At 36.3% G+C, this 14,515-nt stretch overlaps 2 protein-coding genes across 3 annotated transcripts in view; one reads left to right on the top strand and one right to left on the bottom strand.

The window, feature by feature from the left end:
- The window catches only part of LOC122396892 (adenylosuccinate lyase), a 37,556-nt gene extending 35,788 nt beyond the window's left edge, over positions 1 to 1,768 (top strand). For both annotated transcript variants that reach the window (XM_043395635.1, XM_043395636.1), the window contains 3 exons: positions 63 to 214; positions 534 to 932; positions 1,299 to 1,768. In XM_043395635.1, coding sequence (XP_043251570.1) covers positions 63 to 214; positions 534 to 932; positions 1,299 to 1,562 — 815 coding nt within the window. In that variant the 3' untranslated portion in view covers positions 1,563 to 1,768. The remainder of the gene's footprint in view (positions 1 to 62; positions 215 to 533; positions 933 to 1,298) is intronic.
- Positions 1,769 to 3,357: 1,589 nt separating this feature from the next.
- Positions 3,358 to 11,397, bottom strand: LOC122396898. The gene is made up of 3 exons (XM_043395643.1): positions 11,235 to 11,397; positions 6,541 to 6,703; positions 3,358 to 5,699 (listed from the first exon to the last, which is right to left on the bottom strand). Coding segments are annotated over exons 1-3 (486 nt in total). The 5' UTR covers positions 11,237 to 11,397; the 3' UTR covers positions 3,358 to 5,378.
- Between the last annotated feature and the right edge of the window lie 3,118 nt (positions 11,398 to 14,515).

The raw sequence follows: 14,515 nt of genomic DNA, 5'->3' as shown, positions 1-14,515 counted from the left end.
TTATTTTTTTAAATTGAACGATTCAAGGGAGATAATGTAGCTTCAATAATATGTTTCTGCAGGCGATGGAGAAAAGGTGAAGCAACTAGATCGATTGGTAACCAAGATGGCCGGTTTCGAGAAACACTATTCTGTAACAGGACAGACCTACACCAGGAAAGTCGACTTGGAGTGCTTAAATGCTCTGAGCTCTTTGGGCTCGACCGTTCATAAAGTAAATAATCGTATATTCAATTCTTATCTTCTTTTCGAAATAAAAAACAAACGTTCTACGTTGCACGAAAGGAGAGACAGAGTTGGTAGACAGTAATTGTAAATGCAACAAGGGAATGGATCGATTCATAAATTCATACTTTATATTATCGTTCATGTCATGAGTCACTGTTAGTTATATGAGTTCAGTTAATACAATATATGCTTAACATTATTGGTAAAAAATAGTTCATTTTTTATCCTGAAAAAAGTGGGTTGAAAACGTTAAAAATGTTGGCTCGTGGAACGCTCACTAATCATTTGTGATGTCTGTGTTTCAGGTTTGCAGCGATATTAGGCTGTTGGCGAACATGAAAGAAGTCGAGGAGCCCTTCGAAACTACGCAAATAGGATCCAGCGCTATGCCTTACAAAAGAAACCCGATGCGTTCCGAGAGGTGTTGCAGTATAGCACGTCATTTAATGACGTTGGCCAACAATGCTATGCACACTCTCGCGACACAATGGATGGAAAGGACACTCGATGACTCGGCAAACAGGAGGATCACTTTGTCAGAAGCGTTTCTATCAGCAGATGTGATTCTGATGACCCTTCAGAATATCACGGAGGGCCTCGTTGTTTATCCTAAAGTCATTGCCAGGCACGTGGCCCAAGAATTGCCATTCATGTCCGCGGAAAACGTCATAATGGCGATGGTGAAGGCTGGAGGCGACCGACAGGTAAATATACCAAGCTGGAGAAAATGCTCAGAATTGGACAAACATAATACTTCGTAATATTACTTATATCCTTATTAATTTAAACGTATATTTTCTTCATCTTCTTTAAATTGTCTTATTCTATCTGTTCTAAGGTGATTACTATTAACCCCTTCTCGTACTTTAACCAGTCTGACTCGCGATAAAGGGAAGGGGAAAGTGTTAATCAGAAACATTAAACAGAGTAAATTGCTTGCTACCTTTAACGAAAACAGTCTGTCCTTGGTACAGTAAATATGTTAGAATTAATTAAGAAAAATATTGGAAATGCAATACCTACCTGTAAAGTTGATAGTTATTTACACTTTACAATGTGTTTTGTGAAAGGTGTGCCACGAGAAAATACGAGTCCTGTCCCAGGAAGCTGGCGCAGAAGTGAAGCAACACGGTAGGGACAATGATTTAGTCGAGAGGATCGTGAAAGATCCTTATTTCGCGCCGATCCACGACAGTTTGGACAAGATCCTCGATCCCTCCACTTTCGTTGGTAGAGCGCCTCAGCAGGTGGTGGAGTTTTTGAACGAGGAAGTCCACCCCGTTCTCGAGGGTTACAAAAATGTTTTAGGCGGTCACGTGGAACTCAGCATTTGACCAATTCCACCGATACGGATTAAACGTGACAAGGAGAATTACGCAAGAAATTTCTGACGCGTTTGTTTCATGCTTCTATTAGATTTTTCGATCATTTTTTTTTCTTCTATTGAACAACGATGGTAATGTTTACAGGGTTATTATAAACTTTACAAAAAAAAATCAAAGCTTAATAAACGAGGGAGAAATAAAAAAAAAAAAAGAAACGCACTGTTCGCAGCCACGCGCACGCTTTTTCCACACTTGAATACAAACATTTTGCGCCATTGCGATTCGATTAGAGGCTTCTCGACAACGTAACTGCTGTGATAGCGAATGCAGATTAGACGCGGCGTAGACGAGTTTTGCAATTCGTTTCGACATCCAGGTGAAATATCAGAGAACAAGCGAAGAGATAGATCGTCAGATAGGTAGAGAGAATAGGCAGAGTAGAATGTTTAAAAAGAAAGACAGAGACGTAAGAACCGATCGTTTATTGTAAACAGATAGACAGATCATGGTGAGGGTTGCTTGGTCTTAAATTTACTTATCCTTTTTTCGAAACAGACATTTTTCGCTACTTTTCGCCGTGCAAGACAATTTAAGACCCGTGATGCAACCGTCACGACTTACAGAATTAAAAGTAAAGGTTTACCCTGATACAGGAAATAGTTGGCTACTTTTGTCGAGAAAGGTGGAACGGTGACGTTAGCAGAACAGAGACAAGTAATAGCGACAGCAGCATGGACGCTGCGTGGTCTTGGATTTTCGCGCGAACGTCTTATAGCACTTGAGAATCACAGCACGTGAGAAAGAGTTGCACAGATAAATGTTCACATTGTACTTTCGTGAAGTAGAGTTTTCTGTGGCGTAGATCGGGTAACGATAGGTGGGAAGGACTAGACTAGAGGCGAGAGAAGCGAGGAGAAAACGCGGTTTCAAGATCGAAAGTGACGAGAAACACTTCCGTTTCTCTGCGCGTTACTTTCGTTGTTATCGTACAAAGAGTAGTAGATGCGTATCTCTCAGCGTGTAAAAGAGTATGTACAAAATACACGGTAATTTGACTGGAGGACAAAGAAGAAAGATTTCAGGCAGAAAAGAAAATATGGGAGGGACGTGGCTGATAAGATTTTGCACAAAGATTTTTAATTGTAGGAGAGTGGGGAATAGAAGTGAAAGAAAGAGCAAAGAATAGTTCGATACAAAGATCTAGCGTGGGAAGAGACTTTTTTAAAGAAATGGAAAAATGAAAATGTCTTAGATAGAAATTAAAGGTAGAAGAATAGTATTTTTATGAAACAGTGAGAAAAATATATTTTACGTAAGAGTGGGGATCGAGTGTAGTAAGAGAATTTTTTTAAAGAAATATTTTATGTAGAAATAGAGATTGAGAAAGAATTTGGGAGAAAATTTTCTTTAAGTATGGAAACTGAGTGTAGAAGGAGAATTTTGTAAAGAAATAGAAAGACAAAAATATCTTCTTTAAGAGGGACTGTATAATAAATGACTTCCTAAGAAATAGACCAAAAAAAGTATTTTAAAAGTGACGTGGAAAAGAAGTGAAAATGTCTCTCTATTTCTTTAATTTATAGTTTTAAAGACAACAAAGGTTTGAAGAAGAGAACTAAAGGAGATTAGAAACGATAGAAAGCAGGGTAGAAAACTTGAAGATATAGTTGATAGAGAGGAAGTTGCAATATTTACAGAATCGTAAAGAATGAGTAATAGGTCAGCACGAAGAACATTTGTAAAAATATATAGAAGAAACAAAAACACTAGAAAAGAAACATAAAATAAACAAAAAGAATTTGAGAATTTTATTTATACAAATGTCTAACGAAATAATAAAGTGATTTGAAAATAGCAGAAACGTAAAAACAGAAAAGCCATGGGGAGCTAGAAAATGAAAAAAATTTTAGAGCGAGGCTAACGTAAAAATCAGAGAAAGTCAGGGAAAAATAAAAGCACGGAAGAGAAAGACACGTATACAGATAGCGTGGAAAATATTGAAATTTTGGAAGCTAGAAACAGTAGATTAGGGAAAAATAGTGCCAGAAAAGAATTTTAGAACAAAGTACAGAATTTTAAGTGAAATAGAGATAACAGAGAAGCAAAGAATTTTAATAAAAATTTTCAGTGAAAACTTATGACGATAGAAAGGAAATATACAATAACAAAAGAATTTTTACATTAGAAGCAAGGTGTAAGTAAAAAGAGAGAGTTGAAAGTTGAATATAGACAGTCGAAATAAATGTAAAGAAATAGCAGGTCTGAAATTAACGTTGAAATTTCTATAAAAGATCTCAATCGAGAAGAAAATAGAATAGGAGGATAGATTTAAAACGTAATTTGAAACGGAAAAATAATTTGTACATTAGAGGCTAGACGAAAGTGTAAAGAGGGTGCAGAAATATGAAAAGTAGACAGTGAAAAGTAGAAATTAGGAATAGCAGCGTGAAAATACAGAAGAATAGGAGAAACCACAAGAAAGAGTAGAGCTTTGTAAAAAGAAGAAAAATTTCAGTTGGAGATCAATTTACAAAAGTAGTTTCTAAAGACAATAAGATCACAGTAGAGCACAGGAAACGTAAGGATAGAATAAAGATTACTTTTTGAGTAAATAGAAGAACAATTGCTTAAATTAGGGGAGGAAAGTAGCACCTAAAAATGAAAATAAAATAGAGCACACAATAATACGATAAATTTCAGATACCTCGACAATGCAAGGAAATAGTAAGCAGTATAGAAATTTTAGAGAAAGGTTGTTGTCGAGACAGTAAAGCACTGAAGAAAGTAATGACTGAGTAGTTGTAGTAACGTAACGATAATTAAAGCGTTAAAAGAGAAAGTGAGGAACACAAAAAGGGTTTGTAAAGAAAGAGAAGCATGAAAGAGTCACGGAAGAAAGTGGAAAGCAAAATAGATTTTTCTCGAAGAATATTTTATGGCAAACTCAGTAAATTTTGAGATCGTAATACTGATAGGTAGTTGAGAAAATTGTATAGTTAGCAGTGTAAACAAAACAGTTGAAAATAAGGGGAAGAAATTGAAAAGGTAAGGAAATAGAGATCGAAAGATAGATGACAGGCATAGTATAGTTTTTACAAAGGAAGAAGGAAGTATTTTTGGATGAAGTAAAAATTACTTGATAGAAATATAGAAGGTATAACGAAGGGGCAAACGAAATATTTGTGAAGAAGAAACGAAAGGTAAAGTAGAGAAGAAGTTTTTTAGCTGAGATGGAAGAAGTTTTAGCGTGTCTCGCGCTTTCATTGATTCGTGCCGATGCGATTGTAGTTAAAAAAATCAACGATACCAATGAAATTACGAGACAGTGAGAGAAAGTGATCGAAGGTAAACGGCTATCACAGAGCGTTAAGTTCGTGGAGAAGATTAAAAACCACTCTGATCGAACATCTTCCGAATTAAGAACTCGAACTTGGATTACAATCGTTTCGAGCGATTAATCTTAAAAAAGCAAAAATAAAAAAATATAACGAATTCACAATTGTAGCAAATTCCGATCGAACATTGAGACTTTTCAATTTTGCACTCTTCAGCATCAGGTCGATTTCAGGTAACGATGATGATTATAGAATCTTGGAAGGTAGATCGGTAATCAGCCTTGGAACAATTTAGACAATAGCCGGACGCGTTCTTCGTAAATTAGAAACTTGGTGAAGTTACGATCGTTGGAACAACTTTACGTTGACGTTGGATCCCGGCTGATCGCGAAACTTTTCTGCGTAAGTTCTGTTTTGTGGTTGATGATCCTCCGAATAGTGGTCTGGTGTTCTCAGAAAGGAATCGTGGATGGATTGTCTGGTAAGTCGATTATTTCTTGGCGATTCGATACCCGGAGAACGAGACACCGTCTGTCACTTTTCCGGACTCGACGACAACGGCAAGGTGATCGCCAGCTTCGACGTCCAGCAGGACCAGATTAGCGCCTCCTCCTGGACCAACGCTGATCACCGGCCTCCAGCTGTCGGAGTCGTTCAATTTCTTTTTCAGGGTGAGTCGTAGGTCGGTACTGCCATAACCGGCGAAACTGAATTGATACAGGCCCGGGCAATGGGTGATGAAGATTCCTGTTTGGGCAACGTAGCCCACGCCTTTGTCGACCAGTGTCTCAGCGAAGACGAGTCTGGCATGCTGGTGAACAAAACAATATTATAAACATTTTTTAAAAACTGTGAAATATGGAACACGATACGTTTATTATTTTGAAACGATTAAATATGACTGGCAAAATTGCATACTTTCAGTTACTTTCGAACGCAAGAAGTCTACGAGCCTTTTAAGTGCTGAAAATATTATCGAGAATATGTAGATATACGTACGTTTCAATTTATGATTTATGTGCGCCAAGTATTTAAACTGTCGTTGGAGAGTATCGTTAATTTTCTTAATGGAATAGTAAAACGTTACACGTAAGGCCATTATCGTCTCCACATTTTCTATTTTGTTACTTTTTTATGAAGTCGCGAAACCATAAATTTCTTCGCGCACGTACAGGATAATAATTACGTTGTTACGGTATCCTTATTTTCATTCATTATCTATTTATCATCTTGATTATACAATTCTTCTATGAAATAAGAGTATTTTTATGGGAAGAAACTCGCGAGTCATTGTATGGCGGAGGACTCCGTCTTTAGAAAGAGATAGTAAAAGAGAAAGTCATTCCTGTTCTAATTGGTGCTCATTTCAAGATAATAAACACAGCCTTTACATGGTTTTTGTTCAAATTATTGAAGGTGAGGGAAAAATTGTTAGAAAGAGATCTTATTTTTGAAATAACTTCTGTCATACCATTGACTTTGTATTATTTCCATAGATGAGTATATTATCAGTTTAGAAGTGAATTGTTTGTTTAGAAGAAAATATTAAAAACTGAAGTTTGGTTTCAGATCGAATTAACTCGAATAATGTTTAATGTGTAATTACTGATGACAGTTCTTTGTTCGAAAATTAATCGAAAACTTGAACTCACGTCTACAGAAGCCTGGGTGGCAGAAAAAGCGACGACACCAGCACAATCAGCTGCTGTGGCCAATTTCAAGGACCCGACGGTGGTGATACCGGAAGTCGGCGGTTCTGGTACCGCTGCCTCCGTTAAAATGACTGCTGCTAGCAACAACACCGACCACACCACCCTGGAACCAACATTCTTTTGTTAGAAATACGGTAAGTACACGAAACATTTCCATTATAATACAACATGCAGTCAGCGTTCCATTTCCTGAATGCTCGCTACACAAAGTAATCATTTACATAACGTTTCTACGCTTTAAGTCTCATCGCTGATAACTCTTCGTAACTCATAAAATGGATTTGCAACGCTTATCACTTCGTTCTTCATTTATTCCGCGTAACGCATATAGCCGACTATTAATAGAAAAAGACGATCGAACTAAACATTATTCTCATAGTAATTTTTTGCAAATATCATCGAGCAACGAAATGATAAGCATTCGCGATAAACCGTGTCGTAATACAGTAAATTATCCGACATATAAAGTTTACACACATTATATTTTCGGTAAAGAATTTTTTTCTCGAAAGTGCGTAGGAATTTGGGGGTATGTGTATTCACCAAAAATGATTGTAATTGACCCCCCCTAACCGAAAATAATTTTTCCAGAATGATTTGAAACTTTTCAATTTCCACGAAAAATTTCAGCACCTACCCCATGTCGATTTTTCTTAAAAATTTTTAATAAATTTGTTCGACGCTGTACGGAAAAATTGTTTAGTACTTTTTTGTAGGTATCCATGAATTCTATTTAAAAAAAAAATTTCATTGAAATATATTTACTATTATAGAAATTATGGCTGTTTGAAAATTGGACTATTTCTATGGGGGTTTTTCTAACTTCACGGGGTCAGGGAACAACTTTTCGTAAATTTTTTGAATTTCTACATATTCTCCACTAAAATACGCGTTGTTTGCCTTTTGAAAAATTGAAATCGTCCAAACCGTTCAGAAGTTATGATGTTTTAAAGATTCTCATGAAAATTCAGTGAAACATGTCAACGGTATGGTCAGACATATTTTCAGTAAAGAATTTTTTTCTCGAAACTGCGTAGGATTTCGGGTGTATCTCTATTCACCAAAAATGATCGTAATTGGCCCCCACATCCAAAAATAATTTTTTCAGAATGATTTGAAAGTTTTTATTTTCGCTGAAAATTTCTTCAGACTCGAATTTTTTTCTCGAAAGTGGGTAGGATTTCGGGGGTGTGCCTGTTGACCGAAAATAATTGCAATTGATCCCCGCAACCGAAAATAATTTTTGTAAAACGATTTGAAAAAATTTTTTTCCGCCGAAAGATTTCAAGCGCCCCGTCGATTTTTATTAAAAATTTGTTTTTGATTGCTAATAGACACAATCATGGGTAATGTAAAATCGCTTTATTCATCAACTGTTGACTTCTTTGTTTATAATCGGAACTCTTTTGTAACAGCAAATTCCTGTTCCTGGTTTTTATCCTTCGTTTCGAAACGGGCGGACTATAAATTTTGTTATTAACGACGAAAGCATGGAACGACTTTTGCCTCGCGTAGGGAGTGGTCGTCAAGGCACTCGTATTAAAGCGAGTCCCGGGGAAAAAAATAAATCGTCGACTCGTTCTTGCGTAAGAGTACAAGTAGGCGTCCGGGGAATTTTTATTATTTCATCTCGTTTATTTTTTCGTACGAATAGCGTTAAATCACCGGCGTGACCATTCTCGGCAAAGTTCAACCCGGTTTGCGACTTTCACTGCTCCGGGCTACTTCTCCGTCTGGTTCTCCTTCTACCTATTTATATTTCTTCTCGTCGATCCGTTTGATCGGTCTTTCTGTCTCGAAAAGCTTTCGTTTTCGACGACACTTCTCGGTGAAATCTATTTTCCTTAGAATTATTCATATCCAATCGATTCAAAGTGAAATCTATTTTAATTTTAATTTTACCATATTGGGACAATCATGTAATATGTACTAATAATGATGTATTATTGTTATTAATCCGGACAATTTTATGGCTGATCAAGGAGGTCGTTGAATTCATAAGTAATACTGAAAATATAACAGTATAGCGGAAGTAGATGTGTTCGTGGAATCGTGTAGTACAAATTCTAGGAACAGGAAAGTAAGAGGGCGTGCATCAATACGCGTTCTTCGTTTGTACTATATTATAGTGATTTGTAGCAACAAGTAAAAATTTACTATCGATCGTCTCGGTCTGTTAATCGCATAGCTCGCGCGACGAAAGCAAAACGAAGGGTTTATTCCATCAAGAGCGATCGGCCACGCCAATCGAGCCTAAACTTTCTACTTTACATGCACCGAGAGAAAGTCGTGTCTTACGGATTCGTTACAAATCATGCTAATTCATCCTAAATTTCATCTTCTTCTCGAAACACTCAACTCGACTATTTATCCAACGCCGTGTAACTTTTCAATTCATACAGTCATATTTAAACTATTTTAATTAATTCCATATCTGTTTTTGTGTTTTTCAAATCGTAACGAAATGCTTGAACGTTGACGCAACAAATTTTCTTCTATTTGACGTTAGCTGTCTAAAAAGAAGTATCGTTTTCGTAAGAACCAACGGTTACGTATTCCCAAGGAAAGAGAAATGATTAATGGAACACGCGGTGCCTATTTCCAGTATCTAATTAATAAGCGTCGCAAGAGGTCGTACGAAAGTTCAGGAATGAATTGCATATCGAGAACAAGAATTACCAGCGTAATGCACTTTTAACCCCTGAATCCCATTTACTTCGGCAAGATAAAATCACGAGTCCTTTCACTTTCGCGGGCTTCAAGGCGAGGATCTCACGTGCGACACGTTTCTGTCACCTGCGCGGTGCAAAATGACAACACCATACGGAGAATTCGTGATCATCGTTAAATATAAACATCGGTTTATATACGAATAGTTTCACGTTATATTTTTTTTCTTCTTTTTAATCTACCGGAGGAATTCTGTGTGTTACGCGGGAACGACAAGGCCATCGTCGAATGATGAAACCGACCCGGAAGATAGAAGTTACGTCCGCAACTTTTATCGCGGTTCGTAAAAACAATCTTAATCTGCTGGTTGCGCAAAAACTTGTTCAGGCTTTCGTGCAAATGGAAGTATAAAAACCGGTAATTATCTATTATACGATATTTGGTAATTTGTCATTAATCATTTGTGCTAATTGTATGTCCACTTTATACGTGCACGTTTTAACGAACCATGAAATTAACGTTTACGAATTAATAGTACATTCTATACAAATTGGTTGATCGATTTGGTCAGTAACTTTTAACGATAAATAATTCATGGGGTCGATTTAAGTATGTATTTTCCATGTGTAACTTTTAAGATACTCATTCTTGAATAGAGATGGGCAAAACTTTGTTCGAATAATTTGTGAACAATTTCATTTCATCTTTTATTTGTCGTCCAAAGTTTTTATTTCGATGCTTCCAAATTCTGTTCTTTAGTAATCGTTTCTTGGACAATTATCTTATCAACTCGCGATGCTAGAAAGAGGTATTAAGATTTGTTCCAAGCGTACGATAAATTTTAACGAAGTCGAACGAGGAAATTTAGTGTCACGATTTACATAAACCTCAAGATCGTGTTGAAACTTAATACTGGCCATCTTATGCAACATCTGCATCATAATACGATGTGATGTGATCCACTTATCGTAGAATCTAATTTAACAAGATAAAACTCGTTTGCACTACGTGCAACCATTTTGATGCATTGTGAAGATTCTCAGTATTATAATGTGTTATTCTAATAAACGAGGTTTAAAGGTAATTTTAAAATTGCTGAAAAATATCTTGTGCATTTGGCATATACGCGAAAGGAGCAAATTAAACGTGTAAAAAATTATTAAAAGTATACAAGTTATTCTCGTTCCCCGTGCAGATAGTAAATATTCATGAGACAAATATCGGGTCTGTTACGTTGCACTATTCGACGCATGTTCTTGAAACGTAATCCAAATTACGTCAAATAGAATGTCTCTTTGTAACGAAGCAAGCGAATAATAAATTGATCAAGTTCGTTTGCAATACGGTGTGTTACAGGTGACGTTAAAATACTTTTCATGGTTAAATATTTATTCCAATCTGGCATACAAATATTCGATAAAGAAGGAACACAATTTTTATTTGTGTACAATAATAACTCAAAACTTTGATCAGACTTTGTCCAATTTATTTGGATTTCTGCCTTTTTCATTGATCGAAAATAAAAATTGTGGCGATATTGGATATTTGAATTAAAGTTTTGGCGCGAGTGGAAAGAAACCAGAACGATGACGTACAGGTTGACAGACTGGCGATTAATCGCAACTGCGTAGCAGCTGCGACGCAAGTAGAATCAAATAAACATATTCGGACTTCAAATTTTAGACATTTCAACATTATATTAGCTTCGTTAATTTTTACCAATTAAATTAGAGTTGGTATTATTACGATTACCCTGCTTGTTATTATTCTTCTTCCTTTTCGATCGAATTGAAACCACTTTCAACGTATGTTAGGTTCATATTAACTTTGTAACAAACCCAAACAGTGGTCGAAACGTTTAACTGCGTCGAGTAGAGGCTTCTTTCAACACTTTTAAACGCTTATCGAGTCGAAACGAAATCACGGAACGATTAGAGTCACCTAAATGATTTAATGGGACTTACATGATGGTAGAAAGTGGTGTGGCAGTGGCGGACTTCCTAGCCGTGCTGGACAGCGCAGCTGTTCGGTGTTCCAGGTAAGTTAAACCAGGTGAAGTCGACGTACGCCTTTATATTACCTTGGAGCCCGAACTGCTTGGTCTTGACGCCACCTCCAGTCTTCACCTCCATCGTCACGTCGCCTTTCCTTTCCTCGTGTCAAGTGCTGCTCGTAAACCCCCACTCTGTCCCGGTATTAGTTAGAACAGACAAGCAGATAGCGACAGTCGGATTACCGGCTGCCCCGACAGGCAAATTTTCTGATACGCCGTCAAACGGTGTCGCGGATGGAAAATTGAACTTTACTTTCTAATACGACTTCTGTTTCTCATGGAAATGTCCCGCGGAAGAAATTTCGTAATTTCGGAGACACTCGATGGAACAACATTCGGACCCAAACTATAGATTTTGAGAAAATTACACGGCAATTTACAATTTTTAAAGTAATTAGAATGTACAAAATATCGACGATTGAAAGGGACCATATTTAATCATTTCGAGCTTATCAAAGGTGGTTTAAAAAGCAAAATATAGATTTTGAGAAAGTTACACGGTAATTAGAATTTTTAAAGTAATTAGAATGTACAAAATATCGACGATTGAAAGGGACCATATTTAATCATTTCGAGCTTATCAAAGGTGGTGTAAAAAGCTCCCTATTTTGTTTTATCAACGTATAAAAAATATCGTACGTATTTAAAAGTTTGTATAAAGAATGTGAATTACGCGAACGTTCGCTGTTCATTGATGTTTCCTGTGCTCGTTGAATGGCATTTTTGTTACGTAATTGGGCAGATCGTCGCGATTATTTGCAACACGTAAAATCGAAAATTAAAACCGTACGATTTTAATTGAGCAATCAATTCGCAGAACTGGCCCTGAGAATAACAATTTTACTTATTTTGATCAGTTTATAAATAGTATTCTTCCGCAATGAAGAATTATTAATGGCAGTAGTAAAATCACGAATGTAATTACTCCACTATTTATGTTCTTTTGCTTTCCTCGTTCTTTCTCCGAGGCGGTTATTTGTCGTTCTGGTGACATTTTCGTACAACGCTACCGAGTTAATAATATTCTATGTATTATGCGTAATGTCGGGTGTTGGTGAATACCTTGTGATTATTTAGAAAACTCATCGTCAAACGCATCATGAATGGAAATGAATTTTCTCTTCTGGCATACAATACCCTCGTTAGGATTAAACACAATGGTAACCAGGACGGTGTAAATTAATTAACCATACACGCAGCGGATAATCTAATGGCTAGCAATTATTTTATATTCGATAGCTTTATCGAATCTCTATTTTAATGAAATTATTCTGTTGCGAACTTCTGAAGCAATGGGCCTGTTGCAGATTAGGTCAATAACAGGTTTATTTATAATTTCTTATTATCTCGTTTAAAATTGCATGGCTCGATGACTTCCTTTTAATTGACTGAGTAATGTATGCGTTTTACTGTGCAATTTACGTAATACATTTGAACAGCAAACGTTAAATAATTTTCTATTATAATTATACGTGGTCGTATGGGGAAAATAATATGATAAATTGTGGATCTAAACATAGTTACATTCCAAGGTACTGATTGGTTCTTGTCACGAAAATTAACTTTCACTTTGGCTTTCGATTCGTGTTATCTACTTTATATCAAGTTGTTCTTCGGGTCCATATTATGTTCGCCGGCTAAACACCAGTTCTGAAGCACTTTCGATTTTTTAAAAAGTGAATTAGTTATGATCACTTATGTTCAATTCTGTGACTAGTTACACAAAATCTCGTAGTCGATTATTTTACACAGGATTTTCTATAACAAATGGAAATTCACTTCGTCTATAAAAAGAATAATACATAAGAAAACTGGAAAATTGAAAAACTAAACAGTTGAGAGCACTGAAAGGATTATATAAACGGAGATAGTAAGAGATATTAAAAACATAATCGTTGAGAAACGAGTACGTAAGTTTTATATCCCGGATAATTATGTCACAATTAAAAAGAAAACTCGAATCACTATGTTTGTGTGTCGTTTTCCCATACGGAGGCGACGAAAATGTATCAGTGGGTCACCGGAGATAGAGTTTATTTCCATTGACCCCCTTTTTCGTTCCTCCTCCTCCGGATCCACAATTTCCTTCTTCAGCGCATGCAACATCTCGAAAGTCAAAAGAGACAAGATAAAATATCCTCATTATCGACACATTTTTTGACAGTTACCACTGTAATAAATAATACAAAATTCCGGATATCCATTTGCAGTCCACATTTACTTTGTAACACTTGCAACAATAATTTCTTGGATTGATCGATCGAGTCAAGAAATTGTGGAAACTCTTTTAGTTCGATCAAACGAAAAGAGAAAGCGTAAAGGGTCGATACACTAAATTCATTGCATGCAAAATATTTATTATTCGCGTTTCTATTCCGACGCCTTCTGCGAGACGCGAGTTACGTTCCTATATACAGTTAATAAAACTTTCCACCTATCAAGGCTACGATATAGAATTGTAGTATGAAATTATTCAACCTATTTCATCATCGATGGCTATCACACATAAGATTTATAAGGGAAAAATTGTTTGGTTGCAAACTTACGACTAGATATGACAAAGACAGATATATATACAATTTCAAATGTGATCTGAATAGATTCATAGTAGATAGTACTGCACTCGTTTCCAATAATTGTAATTATAAAGAACCATAAAGCATCCGTGATTTTCATTTCCATCGATCGCTGTATTATGACAGTTGGATTTTTAATTATTGTATTATGCCCCAAATGATTCACCCCGATCGCTTTTATCAATAATTTCGCTTAAGGGGTCATCGTGATTGCACGAACGTCTTCATCATTAAATGGAAAGTCACCACGCCTCGACTATATAGAACAAACGAAAGTTCAGCCTCGGGCTATTAAAACAAACGACAAGTTCACACTATTTTGCTTTGCTTAAGTTCGCAAACAAACCATATCTCGAGCTACTCTACAGGTATTGAAATGATTTGGATTTGGAGCAACGAATTGTATTATTTCTATAGAATCTTATATTTATTCTAAATTCGTTGTATTACGAAGTCAGAGACGAACACAGAGTTAAAAGAACTTTAAGTAGCGCCCGAAGAATATTAAGATCAACTTCCTGCCTCTGCCAGGAAGTTCGAGAAACCCGGAAAAGAAAGTAAACAAATTCGAGGGGAATTATCAGTTATGCAAACTGCGTTATCGATACGTACACTC

This window comes from Colletes gigas, unplaced genomic scaffold, assembly GCF_013123115.1.
Source record: "Colletes gigas isolate AHSC1104 unplaced genomic scaffold, ASM1312311v1 Colletes_gigas_Sc00008, whole genome shotgun sequence".
NCBI classification, from domain to species: domain Eukaryota; kingdom Metazoa; phylum Arthropoda; class Insecta; order Hymenoptera; family Colletidae; genus Colletes; species Colletes gigas.
Note: the sequence above shows the minus strand (reverse complement) of the source record. Positions and strands in the feature narration are given on the sequence as shown.